This window comes from Hyperoodon ampullatus (assembly GCF_949752795.1).
Source record: "Hyperoodon ampullatus genome assembly, chromosome: 1".
NCBI classification, from domain to species: Eukaryota; Metazoa; Chordata; class Mammalia; order Artiodactyla; family Ziphiidae; genus Hyperoodon; species Hyperoodon ampullatus.
In genome coordinates, this window is record NC_136914.1 from 52,167,166 (window position 1) to 52,193,373 (window position 26,208).

The 26,208-nt window shown below is 38.4% G+C and overlaps 1 protein-coding gene across 1 annotated transcript in view; it reads left to right on the plus strand.

The window, feature by feature from the left end:
- The window catches only part of ADAMTS3 (ADAM metallopeptidase with thrombospondin type 1 motif 3), a gene marked incomplete at both ends in the record, with an annotated part of 291,356 nt that overhangs the window by 235,178 nt on the left and 29,970 nt on the right, over nucleotides 1–26,208 (plus strand). Inside the window, 6 exons of the mRNA XM_079705334.1 lie at nucleotides 19,717–19,800; nucleotides 21,726–21,882; nucleotides 22,631–22,736; nucleotides 23,143–23,286; nucleotides 23,907–24,039; nucleotides 25,513–25,626. Coding sequence (XP_079561460.1) covers nucleotides 19,717–19,800; nucleotides 21,726–21,882; nucleotides 22,631–22,736; nucleotides 23,143–23,286; nucleotides 23,907–24,039; nucleotides 25,513–25,626 — 738 coding nt within the window. The remainder of the gene's footprint in view (nucleotides 1–19,716; nucleotides 19,801–21,725; nucleotides 21,883–22,630; nucleotides 22,737–23,142; nucleotides 23,287–23,906; nucleotides 24,040–25,512; nucleotides 25,627–26,208) is intronic.

The following is a 26,208-nucleotide window of genomic DNA, read 5'->3' on the forward strand; positions in this document are numbered from 1 at the left end:
TCATTTGTCTTGACTCTGGGAATCATTGGCACTTTTCTTTCTTCACATATTCACTTTTACACATTTTGGTGATGAAGGTTGAAGGCATCACTATCTTATTGTTATCCTTTCTTTGTCTCTTGCAATGCTTTCCTTTTTAATATATCCATTTATGATAGGATAAAGGAAAGGTTAGAGAAGTATTCACATTCCAAGATTGACTAAAATTTAACCCACCTAACTTGCTTCCAAAAGCAATCCAAAAAGTAGATCCTGTGTTGGTTTTCACAGTTGTTAATAAGTTGGCATCGAAATTTGAAATCCACATATATTGGAACTACTGGGCAAAATATCACATGAATATAATTTGTGTAAAAGTGAATCTATTCATTAAACATTTATTGAACCATCAGTACAATGATCCCTGCCCTCAAGAAGCTTATAATATAAAAGAAAAACCAAGAATCATGGGATTTCCCATTTGGAAAAACCATAAAAAGCATATTATTCTAATCTCTTCACTTTATAGATGACGAAATAACAGCACAAGTATTCTATACTGTTTCGGTTACAGCAGTTATTGTTCGTCAGAAGAAATAAGATATGTTGGCTTCAGAAAACCTCATCTTTTCACAATTTCTTTTGTGTTCAGAACCAAGGCAATGGGTAATAGATATCCTGGCAATTAAAATCCACCTTCATGCCTTTGTTCTTTGGTCTCTCCAAAATAACTTCTTCCCATTGTTCCTTCCTCCCCCTGCATCCCCATTTTTCTTTTCAGGTAGTATTTCATTTATCAAGATCAGGATCAAATATCAACTCCTGTGAACCTTAAACAAATCATCCCCTCCTTATTATAAAATGTGTGAATTCTCTGGCAGCAGCTCTCTGATAGGTTGTTTGCTCCTTGGGTGCAGTTACTACACATTATTAAGCTTCATATTTACAATGTCTAAAACACTGTCTGCCACATTGCCACATCCAATAAAATTTTAACTTGCTTAGTATTTTAACAAATATTTTAATGCTGAATACCAAGCATTTAGTTGGGAACACAAAAGACAGTACACATATTCAGATTACAGATTGGTGGGGAAATCAAATAAACACATCAAAGATTGTGGTAAGAGCTATGCAGGGAACGAACAGTTTGCTTGGAAAGGGAATAACAGGGCTAACGGGTGATAGGGATTATACATAGACAAGATGGTCAAGAAAGTCTTCTCCCAAGAAATGATGGTTAATTTGAGATTTTAAATGAAAGAAAGAGCCAGTCATTGAACAAGGACAAGTGTTTTAGTTACAAAAAGAAAGCCACTGTGGCTTGAGTCTAGTGTACAAGGAGTCAGGTGCAGCTTGAAGAAGAGGGCAAGCACCTTTCAGGTCATGGGAGGAGATTGAATTCAATTTTAAGCAAATTCATGGAAAGCCATTGAAAGCCTCTTTCTGTGCTGTAAAGAATAGATGGCAGCGATCTAGGGACAATGAAGACAGATCAATTAGAAATCAACTGTAGATGTCTAGGCAAGAGAATATGGTTTACTGGACAATGGTGATTGCAATAATAAGGGAGTATTGATAGTAGAATCAATAGAATTTGTCAGTGGATCAAATAGGGGGCTGAAGGAAAGGGAGGAATCCACCATGATTTACACTTTTCTGGTTTGAATACTGCTGGATGATGGTGCCATTCACGTAGATGGGGTAGTCTATAAAAAAAAATAGATTGTGTGGAATCAAAGTTAATGATGAAATCTTTGAAGATGTTTACAGTTATCTAGTTTCAGGTCTAGATTCAAAAGAATGATTTAATGTTGTTAAGGATGGAGGCTTATACTACTACCAACCAAATTTTAACCTTTGCTCCGTGCCTGGTCCTGTGCTAAATACTCCACAAGAATTATAGAAAATTCTTCAACTATGAAATATGTTCATTTTCAGTCCTAGTTTGTAAATTAAGGGATTGAGATTTAGAGAGTTTAGGTGACCTTTCCAGAGTCAGACAGCTAATAGGTGGCACAGCCAAGACTCGAGCCAGTACAGATCTTTCTGCCTTCAGAATCCAGTACTCTTCCTCCTTAAGATTCACTACCTCTTGTTACAAAATCGAGGCATTTTGTATATCCATTGCCAAATAAAACTCTGATGTCTTTCCTTTACTCATTCCTGTGTCTTGTTAGAATACCATTCAAGTCATTGAAGTTGAGAATTCAGTTACTTGTCTGGTTGAATTGAATCAGCTAGCAATCTAGTTTAAGATTCTCCCTAACAGGGTGATAAAGCAGATTCTGCACTCAAGGGTGTGGGTTGTTTTCTTTCAATGTGCCAGATATTCCCTGTCACCAACACTTTGCTGTGGCAGGTATCCTTGTCATTTGCTAAGATCTATGAAGTGATCTGGGTCTGTTGTGCCCTGCAGAGAATTGAGTCAATGACTTAATCTCAGGATTTACCAAAAGAAAACAATTCATTTAAAAGGATGGCTCCCAGTATGAAAAAAAATCTTGTAATTACAAGTACTCATTGATAATTAAAAGAGAATTCAATTTTTTCATATACTGAAATTGGCCATCTGTGATGGACAATGAACTAGTAACTCACAGATGTGTTTTCTGGACACGGCAAGCTTCCCTACTTAATACTTTTCTTTTTTTTTTTTTTTTTTTTTTTTTGCGGTACGCAGGCCTCTCACTGTTGTGGCCTCTCCCGTTGCGGAGCACAGGCTTTGGACGCACAGGCTCAGCGGCCATGGCTCATGGGCCCAGCCGCTCCGTGGCACGTGGGATCTTCCCGGATCGGGGCACGAACCCGTATCCCCTGCATCAGCAGGCGGACTCCCAACCACTGCGCCACCAGGGAAGCCCCCTACTTAATACTTTTACAAGAAAATTTATACTCTGTGGAAGTACTCTAGTGGACTTATTCAAGTGTTATCAAATAAATGTCGTTATTGGTTACTTAGTGATGATTCAGTCTCTACACTGCTTTTAATTTCTTTTTTTTTTTTTTTTTTTTGCGGTACACGGGCTTCTCACCGCTGTGGCCTCTCCCTTTGCGGAGCACAGGCTCCGCGGCCACGGCTCTCGGGCCTAGCCGCTTCGCGGCATGTGGGATCTTCTTAACTAGTGTTTCTGGAAATGCTGAATGTGAGTGCAAGGCAGATTTATCTGGGGAGTATACATGTTCAGGCAACTTGAGCAAATCATGCAGCAGTTTTCTATTTTGGGTTATTATCTTTATCTTTAATCCATTTTTTACAATTGAATTCACATCAGTCCTCTAGACATTTATTCATTTAGCATACATACCCTCCCATAGGCCAAGTCCTGTTAGATTCTAGGGAGGCAAAAATTAATAAAATTTAGCTCCTTTTCACAAGAAGCTAATTCTAGCAGTGAAGTAAACAAATCAAGAAATAATAATTAAAAGTGATAGTTTCTTCAAAAGATTCAGCCACGAAGTACTGTGTAAACATTAATTGAAAAGAAGGGGATGTGGTTTGGCAAATAATGCCATTGGCAAATGAAATCTTCATAGAGAATGTGCCACCTGAGTTGGACTTTAAAGACTGAATTGGCATTTCCCAGCTAGAAAAAGAGAAGATGGGTTTTGGAAGATGGGGAACAGATTTTAAAAGGATTCTAAAAGTGGTAGCTCATAATGCCTTTGGAGCCACTGGAGGTGTGTCTGTAGGTGAAATTGAAGAGAATTTAGGGGAGATGGCAGAAGAGGCTGGGTAGAGCATCTGGGGCTACCTTTAGAAAAATGTAGGTGCCATCCCAAGGAGTTTGAATTTCACCTTGCTAATGACGAGGGTTTATGAAAAGCGTTTTAAAGAAGATTAGTCTGTGTTTGAAAAAGAGAATTCTGGATGAATTTGAATGATTTGGAGGAAGAGACTCTGTTAGACACTGTGCTATAAACATAGACACATAGTATCTAAGTGCCAGAATCAGGGGACAAACCATAGTTCATCTGGCTGCAAACTCCTTATGGTTTATACTACCCCACCCTGCCTCAACAAATTGCCTTAATGTCTCCAGTGTGGACTGAACACACCAGGTCACAGAGACACTTTGGAGTAATCACACATCAGTTCAGCTGCCCCTTAGATAAACATGTACACCTTCCCTGGAATATCCTGGACCTGTCATTCTGGAACACAATCCCTTCAACACAGGTTAAATCAATATGACATGATATCCACACAGTGTTGCTGCTTAAGAGGGCCCTTTGATTTTTTTTTTTTAGATTTATTTATTTTATCAAAAAAAATTTTTAACATCTTTATTGGAGTATAATTGCTTTACAATGGTGTGTTACTTTCTGCTTTATAACAAAGTGAATCAGTTATACATATACATAAGTCCCCATATCTCTTCCCTCTTCCATCTCCCTCCCTCCCACCCTCCCTATCCCACTCCTCTAGGTGGTCACAAAGCACCGAGCTGATCTCCCTGTGCTATGTGGCTGCTTCCAACTAGCTATCTATTTTACGTTTGTTAGTGTATATATGTCCATGCCACTCTCTCATTTGTCCCAGCTTACCCTTCCCCCTCCCCATATCCTCAAGTCCATTCTCTAGTAGGTCTGCATCTTTATTCCCATCTTGCCCCTAGGTTCTTCAGAAACTTTTTTTTTTTTTAGATTCCATATATATGTTAGCATACGGTATTTGTTTTTCTCTTTCTGACTCACTTCACTCTGTAAGACAGTCTCTAGGTCCATACACCTCATTACAAATAAGTCAGTTTCATTCCTTTTTATGGCTGAGTAATATTCCATTGTATATATGTGCCACATCTTCTTTATCCATTCATCTGTCAGTGGACACTTAGGTTGCTTCCCTATCCTGGCTATTGTAAATAGAGCTGCAGTGAACATTGTGGTACATGACTCTTTTTGAATTATGGTTTTCTCAGGGTATATGCCCAGTAATGGGATTGCTGGGTCGTATGGTAGTTCTATTTTTAGTTTTTTAAGGAACCTCTATACTGTTCTCCATGCGGGCTGTATCAATTTACATTCCCACCAAAGTGCAAGAGGTTTCCCTTTTCTCCACACCCTCTCCAGCATTTATTGTTTGTAGATTTTTTGATGATGGCCATTCTGACTGGTGTGAGATGATATCTCATTGTAGTTTTGATTTGCATTTATCTAATGATTAATTATGTTGAGCATTCTTTCATGTGTCTGTTGGCAATCTGTATATCTCTTTGGAGAAATGTCTATTTAGGTCTTCTGCTCACTTTTGGATTGGGTTGTTTTTTTTTTTAATGTTGAGCTGCATGAACTGCTTGTAAATTTTAGAGATTAATCCTTTGTCAGTTGCTTCATTTGCAAATACTTTTTCCCATTCTGAGGGTTGTCTTTTTGTCTTGTTTATGGTTTCCTTTGCTGTGCAAAAGCTTTTAAGATTCATTAGGTCCCATTTGTTTATTTTTATTTCCATTTCTCTAGGAGGTGGGTCAAAAAGGATCTTGCTGTGATTTATGTCATAGAGTGTTCTGCCTAAGTTTTCCTCTAAGAGTTTGATAGTGTCTGGCCTTACATTTAGGTCTTTAATCCATTTTGAGTTTATTTTTGTGTATGGTGTTAGGGAGTGTCCTAATTTCATTCTTTTACATGTAGCTGTCCAGTTTTCCCAGCACCACTTATTGAAGAGGCTGTCTTTTCTCCACTGTATATTCTTGCCTCCTTTATCAAAAATAAGGTGACCATATGTACGTGGGTTTATCTCTGGGCTTTCTATCCTGTTTCATTGATCTATATTTCTGTTTCTGTGCCAGTGTCACACTGTCTTGATTATTGTAGTTTTCTAGTATAGTCTGAAGTCAGGGAGCCTGATTCCTCCAGCTCCAATTTCTTTCTCAAGATTGCTATGGTTATTCGGGGTCTTTTGTGTTTCCATACAAATTGTGAAATTTTTTGTTCTAGTTCTGTGAAAAATGCCAGTGGTAGTTTGATAGGGATTGCATTGAATCTGTAGATTGCTTTGGGTAGTAGAGTCATTTTCACAATGTTGATTTTTCCAATCCAAGAACATGGTATATCTCTACATCTATTTGTATTATCTTTAATTTCTTTTACCAGTGTCTTATAATTTTCTGCATACAGGTCTTTTGTCTCCTTAGGTAGGTTTATTCCTAGATATTTTATTCTTTCTGTTGCAATGGTAAATGGGAGTGTTTTCTTAATTTCACATTCATATTTTTCATCATTAGTATATAGGAATGCCAGAGATTTCTGTGCATTAATTTTGTATCCTGCTACTTTACCAAATTCATTGATCAGCTCTAGTAGTTTTCTGGTAGCATCTTTAGGATTCTCTATGTATAGTATCATGTCATCTGCAAACAGTGATAGCTTCACTTCTTCTTTTCTAATTTGCATTCCTTTTATTTCTTTTTCTTTGATTGCTGTGGCTAAAACTTCCAAAACTAGGTTGAATAACAGTGGTTAGAGTGGGCAACCTTGTCTTGTTCCTGATCTTAGTGGAAATGGTTTCAGTCTTTCAGCATTGAGGATGATGTTGGCTATGAGTTTGTCATATATGGCCTTTATTATGTTGAGGAAAGTTCCCTCTATGCCTACTTTCTGGAGGGTTTTTATCATAAATGGGTGTTGAATTTTGTCGAAAGCTTTCTCTGCATCTATTGAGATGATCATATGGTTTTTCTCCTTCAATTTGTGAATATGGTGTATCACGTTGATTTATTTGCATATATTGAAGAATCCTTGCATTCCTGGGATAAACCCCACTTGATCATAGTGTATGATCATTTTAATGTGCTGTTGGATTCTGTTTGCTAGTATTTTGTTGAGGATTTTTGGATCTGTGTTCATCAGTGATATTCGCCTGTAGTTTTCTCGCTTTGTGACATCTTTGTTTGGTTTGGTATCAGAGTAATGGTGGCCTCGTACAAGGAGTTTGGGAGTGTTCCTCCCTCTGCTATATTTTGGAAGAGTTTGAGAAGGATAGGTGTTAGCTCTTCTCTAAATGTTTAATAGAATTCACCTGTGAAGCCATCTGGTCCTGGGCTTTTCTTTGTTGGAAGATTTTTTTTTTTTTTTTTTTTTTGCGGTATGCGGACCCCTCACTGTTGTGGCCTCTCCCATCGCGGAGCACAGGCTCTGGACACACAGGCTCAGCAGCCACGGCTCACGGGCCCAGCCACTCCACGGCATGTGGGATCTTTCCAGATCAGGGCATGAACCCGTGTCCCCTGCATTGGCAGGCGGACTCTCAACCACTACACCACCAGGGAAGCCCTGTTGGAAGATTTTTAATCACAGTTTCAATTTCAGTGCTTGTGATTGGTCTATTCATATTTTCTGTTTTTTCCTGGTTCAGTCTCGGAAGGTTGTGCATTTCTAAGGATGTGTCCATTTCTTCCAGGTTGTCCATTTTAGTGGCATACAGTTGCTTGTAGTAATCTCTCATGATCCTTTGTATTTCTGCAGTGTCAGTTGCTACTTCTTTTTCATTTCTAATTCTGTTGATTTGAGTCTTCTCCCTTTTTTTCTTGATGAGTCTGGCTAATGGTTTATCAATTTTGTTTATCTTCTCAAAGAACCAGCTTTTAGTTTTATTGATCTTTGCTAATGTTTCCTTCATTTCTTTTTCATTTATTTCTGATCTCAACTTTATGATTTCTTTCCTTCTGCTAACTTTGGGGTATTTTTGTTCTTCTTTCTCTAATTGCTTTAGGTGTAAGTTTAGGTTGTTTATTTGAGATGTTTCTTGTTTCTTAAGGTAGGATTGTATTGCTATAAACTTCACTCTTAGAACTGCTTTTTGCTGCATCCCATAGGTTTTGGGTCGTCGTGTTTTCACTGTCATTTGTTTCCAGGTGTTTTTTGATTTCCTCTTTGATTTCTTCAGTGACCTCTTGGTTCTTAAGTAGTGTGTTGTTTAGCCTTCATGTGTTTGTATTTCATACAGATTTTTTCCTGTAATTGATATCTTGTCTCATAGAATTGTGGTCGGAAAAGATACTTGATATGATTTCAATTTTCTTAAAATTACCAAGGCTTGATCTGTGAGCCAAGATATGATCTATCCTGGAGAACGTTCCATGAACAATTGAGAAGAAAGTGTATTCTGTTTTTTTGGATGGAATGTCCTATAAATATCAAGTAAGTCCATCTTGTTTAATGTATCATTTAAAGCTTGTGTTTCCTTCTTTATTTTCATTTTGGATGATCTGTCCATTGGTGGAAGTGGGGTGTTAAGGTCTTCTGCTATGACTGTGTTACTGTCAATTTCCCCTTTTATGGCTGTTAGTATTTGCCTTATGTATTGAGGTGCTCCTATGTTGGGTGCATAAATATTTACAATTGTTATATCTCCTTCTTGGATCGATCCCTTGATCATTATGTAGTGTCCTTCTTTGTCTCTTCTAGTAGTCTTTATTTTAAAGTCTATTTTGTCTGATATGAGAATTGCTACTCCAGCTTTCTTTTGGTTTCCATTTGCATGGAATATCTTTTTCCATCCCCTCACTTTCAGTCTGTATGTGTCCCTAGGTCTGAAGTGGGTCTCTTGTAGACAGCATATATATGGGTCTTGTTTTTGTATCCATTCACCCAACCTATGTCTTCTGTTTGGAGCATTTAGTCCATTTACATTTAAGGTAATTATCAATATGTATGTTCCTATTACCATTTTCTTAATTGTTTTGGGTTTATCATTGTAGGTCTTTTCCTTCTCTTGTGTTTCCTGCCTAGAGAATTTCCTTTAGCATTTGTTGTAAAGCTGGTTTGGTGGGGCTGAATTCTCTTAGCTTTTGATTGTTTGTAAAGCTTTTAATTTCTCCGTCAAATGTGAATGAGATCCTTGCTGGGTGGGTAGGGTAATCTTGGTTGCAGGTTTTTCTCTTTCATCACTTTAAATATGTCCTGCCAGTCCCTTCTGGCTTGCAGAGTTTCTGCTAAAAGATCAGCTCTTAACCTTATGGGGATGCCCTTATGTGTTAGTTGTTGTTTTTCCCTTGCTGCTTTTAATATTTGTTTTTTGTATTTAATTTTTGATAGTTTGATTAATATGTGTCTTGGCATGTTTCTCCTTGGTTTTATCCTGTATGGGACTCTCTGTGATTCCTGGACTTGAATAACTATTTCCTTTCCCATATTAGGGAAGTTTTCAACTATAATCTCTTCAAATATTTTCTCAGTCCCTTTCTTTTTCTCTTTTTCTTCTGGGACCCCTATAATTTGAATGTTGGTGTGTTTAGCGTTGTCTCAGAGGTCGCTAAGACTGTCCTCAATTCTTTTCATTCTTTTTTCTTTATTCTGCTCTGCAGTAGTTATTTCCACTATTTTATCTTCCAGGTTACTTGTCCGTTCTTTTGCCTCAGTTATTCTGCTCTTGATTCCTTCTAGAGAATTTTTAATTTCATTTATTGTGTTTTTCATCAGTTTGTTTGCTCTTTTGTTCTTCTAGGTCCTTGTTAAACGTTTCTTGTATTTTCTCCGTTCTATTTCCAAGACTTTGGATCGTCTTTACTATCATTACTCTGACTTCTTTTTCAGGTAGACTGCCTATTTCCTCTTCATTTGTTAGGTCTGATAGGTTTTTACCTTGCTCCTTCATGTGCTGTTTGTTTCTCTGTCTTCTCATTTTGCTTAACTTATGTGTTTGGGGTCTCCTTTTTGCAGGCTGCAGGTTCGTAGTTCCTGTTGTTTTTGGTGTCTGGCCCCAGTGGCTAAGGTTGGTTTAGTTGGTTGTGTAGGCTTCCTGGTGGAGGGGACTTGTGCCTGTGTTCTGGTGGATAAGGCTGGATCTTGTCTTTCTGGTGGGCAGGTCCACGTCTGGTGGTGTGTTTTGGGGTGTCTGTGACCTTATTATGATTTTAGGCAACCTCTGTGCTATTGGATGGGATGTGTTCCTGTCTTGCTAGTTGTTTGGCATAGGGTGTCCAGCACTGTAGCTTGCTGGTCCTTGAGTGGAGCTGGGTCTTGGCGTTGAGATGGAGATCTCTGGGAGATTTTCACCGTTTGATATTATGTGGAGCTGGGTGGTCTCTTGTGGACCAGTGTCCTGAACTTGGCTCTCCCACCTCAGAGGCACAGCCCTGATGCCTGGCCGGAGCACGAAGAGCCTGTCCTCCACATGGCTCAGAATAAAAGGGAGGGAGGGCGGGAAGGAAGGAAGGAAGGAAGGAAGGGAGGGAGGGAGGGAGGGAGGAAGGGAGGGTGGGAGGGAGGAAGGAAGGAAGGGGAAGAAAGGAAGAAAGGAGAAAGAAAGAAAAGAAAGAAGAAAAGATAAAATAAAATAAAGTTCTTAAAATAAAAAATAATTATTAAGAAAAAAAAATTTTTTAGTAAAAAAAAAAAAAACGGACAGACAGAACCCTAGGACAAATGGTAAAAGCTAAGCTATACAGGCAAAATCACACACAGAAGCATACACATACACACTCATAAAAACAGAAAGAGGGAAAAAAAAAAAAAAATATATATATATATATATATATATATATATATATATATATATATATATATATATATATCGTTGCTCCCAAAGTCCACCTCCTCAATTTGGGATGATTCATTGTCTATTCATGTATTCCACAGATGCAGGGTACATCAAGTTGATTGTGGAGATTTAATCCGCTGCTCCTGAGGCTGCTGGGAGAGATTTCCCTTTCTCTTCTTTATTCTCACAGCTCCTGGTGTTCAGCTTTGGATTTGACCCCGCCTCTGCGTGTAGGTCGCCTGAGGGCGTGTGTTCTTCGCTCAGACAGGACAGGGTTAAAGGAGCCGCTGATTCGGGGGCTCTGGCTCCCTCAGGCCGGGGGGAGGGAGGGGTAAAGATGTGGGTCGAGCCTGCGTCGGCAGAGGCCGGCGTGACGTTGCACCAGCCTGAGGCGTGCCGTGCGCTCTCCCGGGGAAGTTGGCCCTGGATCCCGGGACCCTGGCAGTGGCGGGCTGCACAGGGTCCCTGTAGGGGAGGTGTGGAGAGTGACCTGTGCTCGCACACAGGCCTCGTGGCGGCGGCAGCAGAGACCTTAGCGTCCCACGCCCGTCTCTGAGGTCCGCGCTGATAGCCGCGGCTCGCGCCCATCTCTGGAGCTCCTTTAAGCGGCGCTCTTAATCCCCTCTCCTCGCGCACCAGGAAAGAAAGAGGCAAGAAAAAGTCTCTTGCCTCTTCGACAGCTGTAGACCTTTTCCCGGACTCCCTCCCGGCTAGCCGTGGCGCACTAGCCCCCTTCAGGCTGTGTTGACGCTGCCAACCCCAGTCCTCTCCCTGCGCTCCGACCGAAGCCCGAGCCTCAGCTCCCAGCCCCGCCCGCCCCGGCGGGTGAGCAGACAAGCCTCTCGGGCTGGTGAGTGCCGATCAGCACCGATCCTCTGTGCGGGAACCTCTCCGCTTCGCCCTCCGCACCCCTGTTGCTGAGCTCTCCTCCGCAGCCCCGAAACTTCCCCCTCCGCCACCCACAGTCTCCGCCCGCGAAGGGGCTTCTAGTGTGAGGAAAACTTTTCCTCCTTCACGGCTCCCTCCCACTGGTGCAGGTCCCATCCCTATCCTTTTGTCTCTGTTTTTTCTTTTGCCCTACCCAGGTACGTGGGGAGTTTCTTGCCTTTTGGGAGGTCTGAGGTCTTCTGCCAGCGTTCAGTAGGTGTTCTGTAGGAGTTGTTCCACGTGTAGATGTATTTCTGATGCATTTGTGGGGAGGAAGGTGATCTCCACGTCTTACTCTTCGCCATCTTGACACTCTCCAGTCCCTTTGATTTTACTGAAAAATCAATAAAAACTTTTTTCCCCTGGTTTATTCCAACCTTTATTTTTCCAAGGGTCCTAAAACACAGAAAAGCTTTTTAGCTTACTAAGAGAATCGTCTTTCTCATTCTTGAAGAAAAAAGTCAGTTCTACCTGAGCTTTTGGTATGTTTCCACTGTTCCAAAGGCTGGAACAGTTTGTAAAGTCTTATAGCTGAATTGCCTATCCTTGCTCCTCCCAAAGCTCCTTTGATGCTTAAGGGAAGTAAAAGCAAAATTAACATAAAAGGAGAGCCTCACACTTCTGGAAAACAACCATCTGACCCTGATAATCTGGAGAACTACCGAAATGGGCCCAAATTACCCAAATGAAAACATTTGCAAAAGTTTTAAGAGGTTGTCGTAGCAGTCCAACTGAGTAGGACACATACTGAGCTGCCGGATGTGGAGATGGAAGGAAGAGACAAGTGTGAGGGATGCCCACAGGACTTGGTGACAGATTGACTGTAATACTTGAAGAAGAAGAAGGAATCAAGATGGTTTCATCTTTAAGTGTGATAGAATATTGAGAGAAGAACAGGTTTTCTGGAGATGGTGAGTATACTTTGTGATATATAGGTATACTTCCAAATAGATAGATCTGTTACCAGAGTTGAACAGATGGCTGTGAAGCATGAGGGAGGTGAATCAGTATGAGATATGTGGAATTCATCAGGCTATATATATTGGTTGAAGAAACAGCAGTGGATGAAATATTGCTGTGAAATAGAATAGAGGATTCAATAGAGGATTGAAAACAAAACATTGAGACATGCTGACGTGTGTGGGGTAGGCAGCAAAAAAGGAGCTAATATTGCTAAAGAAATTGAATAGTTTCGTTGATGAACATAGTTGTAAACAGTACTAAAGGCTACAAAATATTGTAGGTGGCTTATTTTTTCATGATGAAGGAAAATTGAGTATGTTAGTAAAAGAGGAAAAGGAACCCCAAGAAGGGGAGCGATTGAATACGGGAAATGGAGTCAATTCTTTGGAGCAAATGTCTTTAAGGAAGTGAGAAAGAGCCTAAAAAAAAAGAGAGTTAGCACATCCTCTCTGACAGAAAGAAAAGGACAGGCAAGGTGGTTGTGAACAGAGAATAGGCACTGGCATCACATAGACTTATTGGAAGTTTGGCTGTGCTAATCATTTGGGGGGAAAATTGTATAACTTCTCTGGGTCTCAGTCTCTTTTTAAAGTGATGAAGATGTCTCCTTTGTAGCGTTTGAGCTTTCTTGATAATAGAGGTTGAACTTTTGTACCAGCTCTTCCCTTTGCCTGGATCGCTTGTTCCCCAGAGACACACATGCCCATTTCCTTCTTGTCCACAAGTGTCTCCTGGCTGTGACCCACCCCCAACCCCCAGTCTCAGGTAGCTTCTTCCTCTCCCTCTCATCCTCTATCTCATCACGCAAACTTATTTTTTTCATAGCACCCATTCCCATCAGAAATGACCTTATCTGCATGTCTTTTATGTTTATTTTTTCCATGCTTAGAGTTTATTTTACCTATTAGAATATATTTGTGATAAGAACAGAGATTCAAACTCATTTACTATTCAGTTCCCCACCTCTAGGAGCATTAGGCACAATTCAGTTCAGTAAATATTAGATAAGGCTATTCATAAAAAGTAGTTATTAGGGGAAGGATAAATTAGGAGTTTGAAATTAACACACTATTATAATAAAATAAATAACCAACAAGGACCTACTATATAGCATAGAGAACTATATTCAGTATCGTGTAATAACCCATAATGGAAAAGAATCTGAAGAAAGAGTATAACTGAGTCACTTTGCTGTATACCTGAAACTAACACAACATTGTAAATCAAGTATATTTCAATTTTTTTAAAGTTGTTATTATTAGTCTGAAATTGGAGGTGAGGGAAGAGGAGTTGATAGGTTAAGAGACAGCTATCTCCTCTGAGTAAAAAGAACATAGAGGACAGGACTGCAGATCCAAGCAGGTATGTGTTTGGAAATTTTAGCTCTACAAGGGATGGTTGTGGATAGAGTTATATAGTTTCCCAGTCCATTACAGGGTTCTTTTATGTCCAGCCAAAATCACCCAGGCTATCTTGTCATTACTTCTTTGCCTTTAGTTAACCAAAAGTCTCTTTAAAAAAATTATACATACATACCATTTATTTGCTTCTGTGTGAATAATATTACTAATGATGGCTAACAATTTTCATTTTTATATTTGCAAGGCCCAGGCACCATTAACCACTGTACATATATGAGCTCATTTATTCCTCTCAGCAATCCTATAAGGACAGTAGTATAATTATCCCATTTTGCAGCTGAGAAAACTGAGGTCACATAGCTAAGAGCAGACCCAAGCAGTTTGGCTGTGAAGCCCATGCCCTTAACCACTGAACTATACTGCCTCTCAAGACCTCATCTACCCATCTGAAAGAAAAATTAATGTTGCTTCGTTGAAGCCAGACAAAGCTGTTTATCAGCTAGTCAGACAAAGCAGGTCAGATTGTCCTGCCAGGGAAATGTCCTAGGAGAAATTGTCCTGTCAGGGAACAAACCTAGAAGGAATTTTCCTTTCAAGGAAAGGAATACTTGATCAATCAAATCAAGTATTCCTAAAATCATTACCTTTTCTCCCCACCTCACTTTGGCAACCCCTTGCAATTTAAGGTCATCTGAAAATTGAATTAATGTTCTGTTTACTCCTTTTTTCAGGTAATTTAATAAATACTCTGGGCTCAACCCTGAACGCCTCATAGAAAATTTACCCATGCTCCACAGATTGGCTGACATGGTGAAGGGGTATTCAGTTTTGCATAGATAAACTTTGATTTGCATTATATAGTGTCTAATATATGACTTCTTAGAATGTTTATGATTAATGCTTTGCTTACAACCCGAAACACTGGTTATAAATTTCAGCCCTATCTTTTCTTATTCAGTTTTTCCAGTGATCTGCTCTAGCTCCTCTTTTATTTTTTCCCAGTGTGTTTTTAGATTATATTGACCATCAAGAAATCCTTATTTGGAGTAAGTAAAGTCTAATTCCTCATTTTCTTAAAATTTACACGAAGGAAAATTATGAAAAGGAAGTGAAGTTTTAAAGTTATCTTTATCAGTATGCTTCCACATCAGTTTCTTAAACTCAGGGGTAATGAATCACTCTTGATTATTCTAAAATTAGATCTGTCTTGCATAGTGACAGTGCTGTGGTCTGCAGGTGTGTGGAAGTGTAGCAAGTTGGTAAAAACTACTGACTGTGGAGCCAGACTGCCTAGGTGTTAATCCTTTGCTCTGTGTGCTAACTGTGTGACCTTGGGCAAGGTACTTAACTTCTCTGAGCCCCAATTTCATTAGATGTAAAATGGAGATAATAATATCTTTAATGTTGTCGCAGGGATTACTTGAATTAATATAGGTAAAGTATTTAGAACAGTGTCTGGAACCTGGAAGGATCTATGTAATGCTGTTTTCTTTGTTCTTGATTCTGCTGTAACTTAGGAAGAAGTTGCTTTCCTTGTCACTAAGTGTTGTAAAAATGCTTTCTTAACAAATATTATTTTCATTCATCTTGACAGATTCAAAAGATTAATTCAGTATGATATGCTTTTAGTTCTTTCTGTATATCATTTATTGATTGTTAAAATTTGTGATTAATTTAGAGCCAGATCATAAGCTTCTTTATGCCTCTTATGTAATGTCTTGATCAGATGACAGTGAAAAACAATCTAAATAAAGATGTCTTCAATATTTTTCTTTGTTTTTAAAAGTCCAATGACTCAGTGTTTCCCTTGGGTTAGAATATTTTAAAATTCCTATTTAATTTTAAAGAAGTTATTTTATTTATGTGTAAATATCCAAAAAGGCAGACCTACCAACTGGTAGGTAAGTACATTCAGGTGTGTAAAGCAGCTGCTCCTTCACCCATCTCTAAAATGTGCATACTGCCATCTGCTGGAAAGAGCTTTTGTACAGCATTTGGAGAGTATCTTTGAAAAAAATTGTTGAACAATTTTTCCCATAAATTTTTTTGATAATTTAAACTATATCGTTAATTCCATTGAGAGTAAATAAATTTACAGTGTAAGAGTTTTTGATGTTTTGAGTTTCCTTTTCAATGAAAACCAAGATGGGGGCAGTTGTGTTTTTTTGTTTGCTTAATTTTTTGTTTGTTTTTGTTTTTTCAGATAGATTGGAAAATACATTGACAAACCTTTAAAACTTTTTATATAGATAGGTAGAAGTGTTCTAATGTGTTTTGTATTTTTCTGAGGGCAGTTATGTGGCATTTTGTGAAGCCACACAGCAGCTGTGTGAAGCAGGCAGAGCAAGTACAATTATAATTTGCCTGTGAGAAAACAGACACTCAGAGAGGTTAAGTGACCAACCCAAAGTCACTCAGTTTATCGGTGGAATAGTTGGGACCAGAATCCAGGTCTTTGAATATATCTAATCCTGAGGTGCTGATTATTTCTCCAACTCTTATCATATCCTATGTCTATGAGCATAAAAACATTACATCCTGTTATCAATAAGGTCCAGCAAGATGACAAGCAGCCAATTTATTATGTACATTTTAAAAGTGAATAATGTACAGGAAGCAACTTTTTTAAACCTTGAAAAGCAAAATAATAAATGATATCCCGTGCCTTGCACAATACAGACACCTATTTGTTGATTTACCACATTGGAAGAATATTTTCTCCTACATATAAATATTATTGCCTTATAGTTGATTATTTCTACCCCCAATAATTTAGTTATACTCTGAGACAGTTTCGCAAATAGGTACCAGCTCAGAACATTCCATAACTGATTTTGGTTTCTCCTGGAGTGCTCTGTTATCTAAGTAGCGTGGCATAATAGGGATTTTTGTTAAATAATACTTTTCTTTTGGTGAATGGTAAATTTGACTTTTTAAAAAGTGTCTTTTCATTTCATCATTTTATAACGTAATATTGCCATTGAGAGCATGAATTTTGTGCATGATACTTTCTCAGCACTGTACTGATTTTAAAATTTACCAAATAAAAATGAATGTACCAATTTGGGGTGATCATATGTACATTATACTAGCTCAGATATCACAAGCTACTTGTTATGATTGCCAGCTCTCATTTTATGATTCTAATAGTTTTCTGATATAGTTGTCTCCCATAACATTTAAAAGTGTTGCTGTTGGGCTTCCCTGGTGGCGCAATGGTTGAGAGTCTGCCTGCCGATGCAGGGGACACGGGTTCGTGCCCCGGTCCGGGAGGATCCCACATGCCACGGAGCGGCTGGGCCCGTGAGCCATGGCCGCTGAGCCTGTGCGTCTGGAGCCTGTGCTCTGCAACGGGAGAGGCCACAACAGTGAGAGGCCCGCATACCGCAAAAAAAAAAAAAAAAAAAAAAAAAAAAAAAAAGTGTTGCTGTCACTGCTATATTGCCATGGCTATAAGGGCCTTCCTTCCCTCCGTCACCTCTCCTCAAGAAATTCTTTTTATCTATTTTTCTTTAGTTTAAAATTTTATTTTTCCCCTATTTTCTGCCCTTACTAACATTGAACATTTTTTTAATATTAAATGCACTTACGTTTCAGTTACATTACGTACATGTTAAAACTTTGTGTGTGAAGCCATGCTGCTAATTCAGAACAGCTGCCTTATAAGAAGTCTCTTGGAATGTCCATGAGTGTCTCTGGATGATTGTAGTAGTGACAGACCCAGCTTTGGACTTTTACTTGTATTGGGACTATGATGCTAGAAATTTCATATCAGATAATTAAGCCAGAAGAAGAGAGGGATTAAATCTTCAATTAGGCAGTATGAGGCATTGAGTAAAATAAGAGAATCTGTCCATGGCCAAAAGGATCATAAGCAATCATAGCTTTTTGACCAGCATTCAATTTTCCTTATAATGACCTGAAATCTTCCCCTTTAATTGTGTGAACCCATGGTTTTTAGTTTTATTTGCTGTAGATATGCAGAATAAATTGAACCCCTTTTCCACATGGTGGCTATTAAGTTTTATTTTCTACTTCCCACAGTCTAATGTGCTTTAATGTCCTTCTGTCCTTCTCACTCATAAAATTTTTGAGCAATTGTGTACATGAATTAAATCTTTTAATTCTTACCGCAACTCCATGAGGTAGTATTCTTATTATGTCCATTTGATTGAGGTTCAGAAAGATGAAGACCACACAAGCAATGAAGGTCTTGAACCAAGACATCAACTGAGACTACTAGTGGCTTGTGTCAGGCTTTAGCCACTGTATCCTCCCGCCATTTTTTATGTGACACATTTTCTAGGCTCCTTGCTCTTTGCTTAGAGAGGAGTCTGGATACATTCCTGTTTGTATACATCTCTTTTGTAAGACAGAACAGACAAAATGAACTCAATACTTCAGGTGTACAATGGCCTGTAGCGGGACAGCTTGGTCATGAGCTACCAGCCTGCACACCTGTGCAATGCAAGAGAGAATTGCAGATTTTTTTTCACCCCTTGGCTTATCTTGAATAGGTATTAAATTGGGTCTCACCATTATATGGGTGTGTGTGTTTATAAATGTATAAATGTATAAATAAATGTATTTTTCCACTTTAAAAGGAGCCTAAATCTTTTCTTGTTAAACTACACTTTGTCATCTTTAGTATATACTAGCTTCCCTAGATCTTTTACCTCCATCTTAGCTGTTCTTCCCTTTTTAGTTACATCTAAAAATTCAGTAAGTATACGTTTAATCTACATTTAAGACCTTGATATTTTAAGGTGTTCTGTGTAGTCCCATTAGATTTCTGAAACATTTCATTTGAGATTTCTTGGCCTGTTTCTTGGTCAGTGTGGCAAGAAATTCATGAATTTCTTTTCTTAGAGCATTCTGTTATCCTTGAGTTATATTTCTTTTTAAGGTCTATCTTTCCTCTGTAGGCTTTAAATTTGCTGTGCCTTCTGTCCAAACCTCCTGGATCTTAAGTTGAATTGAGGTTGGTTTTCCATCCCTCTTTTAGTTATTGTGACAAATGTTGGTTCCCTGTTCCTGAGAACAGCTAAGAACTTTGAAATGTAGCCAGATAATTCCACCTTTCCCATTTCTGCTAGCATTTGCCAACTTACTAAGCAATCTTTATTCACACCAATTTTGCACTAGTATAACCAGAAGATATGTCTACTTTAGACTGCCAGTAATTTACAGAGTGTTTTTGCATGTGAGCTAATCTCTACGGTCTTCATCTTCCTCAGCTATATAAATCTGTGTTGGACTATGGCCTCTGAGGTTGCTTAAGTTCTAATATCTGTGATTTTAAAGTATACCAAATTACCTATAGAAATTTTAATTTAACATTTACAATTAAATAAAAAGCAGTGACTCAACTTTGCCTTTCTGAGCTATACCCAGGACTGGTATTATATGTACTTGTACAGTCATCTTAGTAATTCAGATATGGAAGGATTTCTTTACTGTAGGACTTCTAAATAATCGTTGCCTCAGCTGCCCCACTCCTGGGGTGGGGAGGCATTGGGAGGGCCACCCAGTTACTGGCCCACAGATAGACCATCACGGCTTCTGCACACAGGCTTCCCCAACCAGACGTAACACCCCTGATGTCAACAGGGGCACCTGGAGGACATGCTTGCTCTTTTCCTCCACATGGTTGCAGCCACTCACTGCTGGCAGATGCTTCACCAGAGTCATCGTCTTGTGATGAATGTTATGTGTGGATCATAGCACACATGGACTTTTAACACTACAGTAGTTTAATGAAGCCCTTTTAAAGCATATTCTCTATGTTCATGGTACTGTGGGGTTTACAAAATCAGTAATTCACATAGCCAAGAATTATTCCATAGTTAAAAGTAAATGATTTCATTTCAGACATCAGTTTAAACTAAACTAAAAAAAGGGGGACTTGACTTCTATATTTGGGATTACACAACCATACCCTAAATGTGCATCTCATGAAATCCTTTGTTTTGCCTTTCTTCAGGTAATTATCTACTTTGTTTCTAGGTGAATGAAATTTACCATGATGAGTCCCTGGGAGTGCATATAAATGTGGTTCTGGTGCGCATGATAATGCTGGGCTATGCAAAGGTAAAATGTCTTACTATATGTCAAATGTGAACATCAAGGACTGGATTAGCAAACAGATTAGATTGTTGAAGCCATAACTAACATTCAACGTAGACATGTCTGACGTAGACCCCAGTTGCTCTGAACTGAGAGGAGAAAACTGCCCCAATGAATGGAGATCTCTAAATTTGAGTAGATAATGAATGATTTTTGTGCTGGTACTATTTGCTGTGTTTACCTCTGTCTTATGGAGTTGGAGATACTTATCCTGGTTTTGGCATGACTGTATGAAGGAAAATGAATGGATACCATTATTAAAAAAAAAGAATTTCCTTAATCTAACATCATCATCAAATTTATGATTCATTTATTATTCCAAAACATCTATATTGAGTGCCTACTATGTGTCAGATGCTTTCTAGGTGCTTCAAATATATCTGTGAAGCAGAATAACAGAGATCCTTACCCTCTCATGATTTCTTGAAAACAATATGTGAAATATGAGTCTTTTCGACTAAGAAAAGTGAAGCATACGGTGAATATTTTTTTTATTTAAAAGGGCATTAATCTTTTTGAAAGCAAAATGTTGGGTCAAAATACATACAATAGGCATTTTTATGTAATGTAACTTTAGCTGGCTTTAAAATGACACTTGATGTGTCCCTGTCCTTGGAAATAATGGAATGGAGGAAGTTGTCTCTCCCTTTGAGGAGAAAACATAGGGGAAGTGACTAACTTGGCAGCTTTCTTAATGTTTAAAATTACATGTCCCCCCTCCCATAATTAATCCTCCTGATTATGGAATACTAATGAAATTATGCATTTAGCAAACAGGAAAAAAATCCATGTGTTTGCATTTTATTATGTATGAAAGCTTATCATTTCTGGTGAGAGTGTGTCATTGATCTTTAGTTTATCCCACAAACCTGACCTACTTTGTGTCTCCAACACTGAATGCAAGTCAGATCCAGATGGAGATGTTAACAGCTTTCAGTTGGTTATTAAATCATTTGTTTGGAGAAGTATGTGTTCAACTATAATAAACCAAACATTTTTCTTAAGAATGTAAACACTGATAAAAACATTTGCTGAAACGTAACAAAGCTCTCAGCTGGTCAGCCAAGTAGAGACTAATTTTGGGTTCCAAGTTCAATTTCTCATTCCATCAGAAGTACTCGGGGAAGTATGGCTCCTGGGTTCTTGAAGGATGGGGCCTTTCCCTCTGAACTTTTAACTCCTGACAATAATGTGATAGTAGAAGCATTCCAAGGAATGTCAATCCATCTCTTGGAATTGCAGGATATGAGTACACCCCTCTTCATTGCTGTGAGGTTAAAGTAAAGGGTAGGTTTTTTTTTTTTTCAGTGTGAGGTTTATATAATTTGACTGTTCCTCAAATCGAAGATTCCACCAGCTTTGCCAGCTGATTGAAGAACTTATATTCTTCCTGTATGTTGATTAATTTTGGACCCCCCACCCCAAAAAAACTGAAACTGAAGATCTTTCACTTTAACATCTCTGGGAAAAAAGTCTCATGCCCAAATCTTTCCATGTATCCTCTATTTTTGTTCTTAATATTTTTGAAACTAAAAATCTAAGCTAAATCAGGAATTCTTACTAGAATTTTTACCCAATTGATTAATATTGAGTTGCTTCACAGCAGCAAAAGAATCTCAGCGTCACGTATTTCCATTAATGGTGTCAGCCACCTTTCACACAGGTAATATTGATCATAAAGGTATCCCTCATGGGCATGTAGAATTTCCAAATGAGAGTATTTGGAAATATTTATTTCCAAATAAGTATTTATTTCCAAGTAAGCCCCTGATAATATTATTGTACATTATTTAATTTCTGTAATCTCAAATGTTAATTTCAGAGAATGTTATTAAAGGAAGCCTTTGGGAAAATGCTGTGTATGTCTTTAACATATTGTTTCCTCCTAGTCCATCAGCCTCATAGAACGGGGAAACCCATCCAGGAGCTTGGAGAACGTGTGTCGCTGGGCTTGCCAACAACAAAAATCTGATCCCAATCATTCTGAACACCATGATCATGCAATTTTTTTAACCCGGCAAGACTTCGGACCTGCTGGAATGCAAGGTATTTCCATTAATATGTAGAAGAAAAACTTAAGGGCATGACTTTTCAAAAGTAATCCTAAATCAGGGAGTCTGTTCAAATGTTCAGATCTCCACCATCACTTTCCTCCATGCATCAGCCAGGCATACACTTTCTTTCTGTTGCTTCCAGTGACTTCCGTGGAATTTGCAATGCTAAATGCCACCTAAATACTATGATAAATTACACTCTCCTTTACAATAAGGAGTGTGCATCTGGGGTACAGAGGGGATGCTGTAAAATGTGGTGTGATTTCCACTAACTGTTTGGAATGGGAAGGGAGATGCCATGGGAAATGTCTGCTGCCAAAGAGCTTTCTTCCAAAGTCAGCTTACATTTATCTAATAAAGTCTGATGTAGACTTCGGAAAAAATTAGACTGACCATTTTCTTTTCAACGTTGGTGGAATTTCTGGCTCCCTTCATCAGTACTGTGATATGAAGGACCATTCACTACAGCAGAAAGACAGAGCTTAGTTGGTGGGCAGAACAGAATGGTAACCCCAGGCAGTTCCTTCCCTTAGGAGAGGAGAAAATGCAGACCCAATGAATCTTTTTAGAGCCCATTACCTGTGGCTTTCCCAAGAGAATGTGGTGCAATGCTAGCAGAGAAATAATACTGCCTCTGTTTCCTGAAAAGCTTTTTTTCCCCGCCTAGGCAAAGGTCCAGTAGTAATTCTTAATGGGTTTTCTCATAAAATGAAAATGAAAGTAATTGTTATTCTCTACAGGATATGCTCCAGTCACAGGCATGTGTCATCCAGTGAGAAGTTGTACCCTGAATCATGAGGATGGTTTTTCATCTGCTTTTGTAGTAGCCCATGAAACTGGCCATGTGTAAGTCACCACTGACAGCTATAAAGCAAAAAGAAAAAGAAAAAAACAAGGTCTTTTCTGTCTGCTTCTCTCAGTATTGTTCATACTTTGGTCAGAGTGCATGCCAGCATGCAACTCTCATCCCTTGCCAAGTTTGAGGAGCTGAAAACAGTGAAGAGGTCATGCACTGAAACTAAATGAGTGACTCTGGCTTGCAGAGACACTCCTGGGCTTTTCATAGCTATAGAATAAAAAAGGCATTTGTGTCAGATTGCTCTCAGTTTCACAGTGTCTGTGACTTCTCCACAAAAGCCACATTAACTTAAAAAACACCTATTTTCCTGTACTTATTTCCAAAACAGAAATTACGCCAAAGCCATGGCCCCTATGATGATTCTTACCAGTAAGGTCTTGCTTTGTGTTCTAGGCTGGGAATGGAGCATGATGGACAAGGCAACAGGTGCGGTGATGAGACTGCCATGGGAAGTGTCATGGCTCCTTTGGTGCAAGCAGCATTTCATCGTTACCACTGGTCCCGCTGCAGCGGCCAAGAACTGAAAAGATACATTCAGTATGTCTCCTTCTGCGTGTCATGAGAATGTTATAGTAGAAATACAGACGTGAAACTGGCTCTTAGGACCTTGATCAGAACCAAACTCCCAGGGAATGAAAACTTTTGTTCATGATAAACATTTTCTTGTGACTCAGCTTTTGGCACAATTCCACAGTGTAATTGCAATATGTTAAGCCATGAGCCTAGAATTTAAGTGAATTTTTTTACTGTGATTTCCTTTTAGTAAATTCTTTATGGAATCTTTGACTAATGGTCAAAGTTGATTTGAGGAGGGGATGGTCATGCGATGCCTGCATAAGGTACCATCTATATACCCCGTAGCATAGGGGTCAGGATCTGCCCTGCCACACCATGTGCGGGTTCAGCTAGGGACACGAACAAGGTTGTCATGGTTCTACTGTGTTTCTAAGTATGCTTGGCTTATTTTCCTGGGATGAATAAAGATGAATGGTCTTTTTCTAAATGGAGCTGAAACCAAAAACCCTAAAAGGTATGCTTTTGTAACCTTGCTTTATGATCTGATGAAATTCCAGAGTATGTAACCTAAGAATACTTTTTCATTGGAACATGATAAAAAAATGAACATTTAACTACATGCAGTATTTTCCTTCCTACAGTTCCTATGACTGTCTCCTTGATGACCCTTTTGAACATGACTGGCCCAAACTCCCAGAACTTCCTGGAATCAATTATTCTATGGATGAGCAATGTCGTTTTGACTTTGGTGTTGGTTATAAAATGTGCACTGCGGTATGTTACTCACAGTCAATTTAGATTTTGCATATTGAAATCTACTTGCTTAGCTCCTGTTTGGTGACATTTACAGACTCACTGGTGCGAGAATATGAACCAACGATTTTGTGTTTGCTATGTCAGTACATGCTAAACCTAAGTGCTTTAAATATACTATCTTATTTAATCCTTGTGACAGGCTAGAAGGGAGTTGGTATACTTTTATTTTACAGATGAACAAGCCAAGACTTACAGAGATTAAGCAACTTGCTTAAGTCACACATCTGGTAAATAGGGCTTTTTATATGTTGGAGAAAGCTTTATTTGTTAGAGCAAGAAAAAAAAGTATTTCATCAAAAGAAGTTGATCTGCTGTTTGAATTCCTCCATATGCAGATACATACAGATATTTGGTTTGTTTGTAAGGTATACACGGTCAGCTCCTAATGACCTGCGATAATGTTCTGACCTGAGAATTCTAAAGCTTTGGCTCACTAGTGTAGAAAATTATAGTTTCTGCATTAGGTAATAGGAATTAGAACAAAAAACCCAGATCCAAAATGAGTACTAATTAAAAAAAAAAAAAAAAAGCTATGACCATGAGTCTGTATGTGGATAATTAGTGGTATAGGCAATGAAGATGTGGGTAAACTGGTGTTTGATATATATATGTATATTTTAATTTATCTAAAGAATGATAAGATATTTACTGTTAGAGAGCAGATGAGGAAACAGTAACACAAATACGTGTGCTTGTATATACATTTGGATATTATAATGTAGTGTTTTAGGAAAATAAAAGACATTCTTAAGAGTGAGAAAACTAAGATTCTGGTCTGTCTCTGTTACTGTCTTATTGTATCCATAACTATAGTCTTACCTTATAACCCATATTTCTCAGCCATGTATTGTTATGAAGATCAAATATATGGAAAGTCCTTTATAAACTATATGAATGTATTTATATTTTGTTATACCTGGAATACATTATCTTACACAGAAAGTTTGACAAATATTTTCTGCTTTTGGTTGGCTCATTATGATGGGCATTTTAATTATTTATTTCTGACTGGTTCATACATTCAGGGATAAAGAGAAGCCATTTTGATGGCTTGAGAGCTGCAAAACCACTATAATGTTTTCATATTTAAAATGTTCATAATAATTACTCATTCTTTTTAAAATCCCAATATTGTCTATTTGAAAACCATAAGAGAGAAATGGCATAAAGAATAGTAAAAGTCAACAGAAGAATCCCAGACAAATCATTGTTTATCAGTGTTATTTTAGAAAAGCGGAATGAAAGTATTCTTTACTTGGAATTCTTTGGCAGTGTTTGTTTGTTTGTTTTCTTAACATGCCACAACTTTGACTATTAACTTGAAATTAAAATATCCAAGAAACATGACATGAAGAAACTGTGTAGAAGGTGTTGTTGGTACAAGTCATTCCATCTCTATGTCCCTGAGAGTTTGGTTTTTTTCTCTTCTAGTTCCGAACCTTTGACCCATGTAAACAGCTTTGGTGTAGCCATCCTGATAATCCCTACTTTTGTAAGACTAAAAAAGGACCCCCACTTGATGGGACCGAATGTGCTGCTGGAAAAGTGAGTATAATCTATTTATACAATAAAGATTTAAGATACGTTGCATAATAATCATCTTTAAATAACATGTATTGTCATTTTTAAGAAAACCATAGTACATAAAGTTTCATTGTGGGGATGCATGAACACTGTGTACAAGTTTCCTATAGCTGCTATAACAACTTACCACAGACTTAGTGGCTTAAATCAAAAGAAAACTACTCTCTCAGTTCTGGAGGCTGGAAGAACAAAATCAGTTTTTACTGAGCTGAAATCAATGTGTGGGCAGAATGATACTCTCTCCAGAGGCTCCAGTGAAGAATCTGTCCTTAGCTCTTCCAGCTTCTGGTGATTGACTGACTCCCTTGACTTGTGGCTGCACCACTCCAGTCTCTGCCTTTGTGGCCACATTGCCCCCTTCTCTTCTGTGTATAAATTTCCCTCTGCCCCTCTCTTGTAAGGTTACATGTGATGGCATTTAGAGTCCACCTGGATAATCCAGGATAATCTCCCCATCTAAAAATTCTTACTTAATTACATCTGCAAAAACTCTTTTCCAAAGAAGGTAACATTTACAGCTTTTAAGGATTAGGACTTGACATC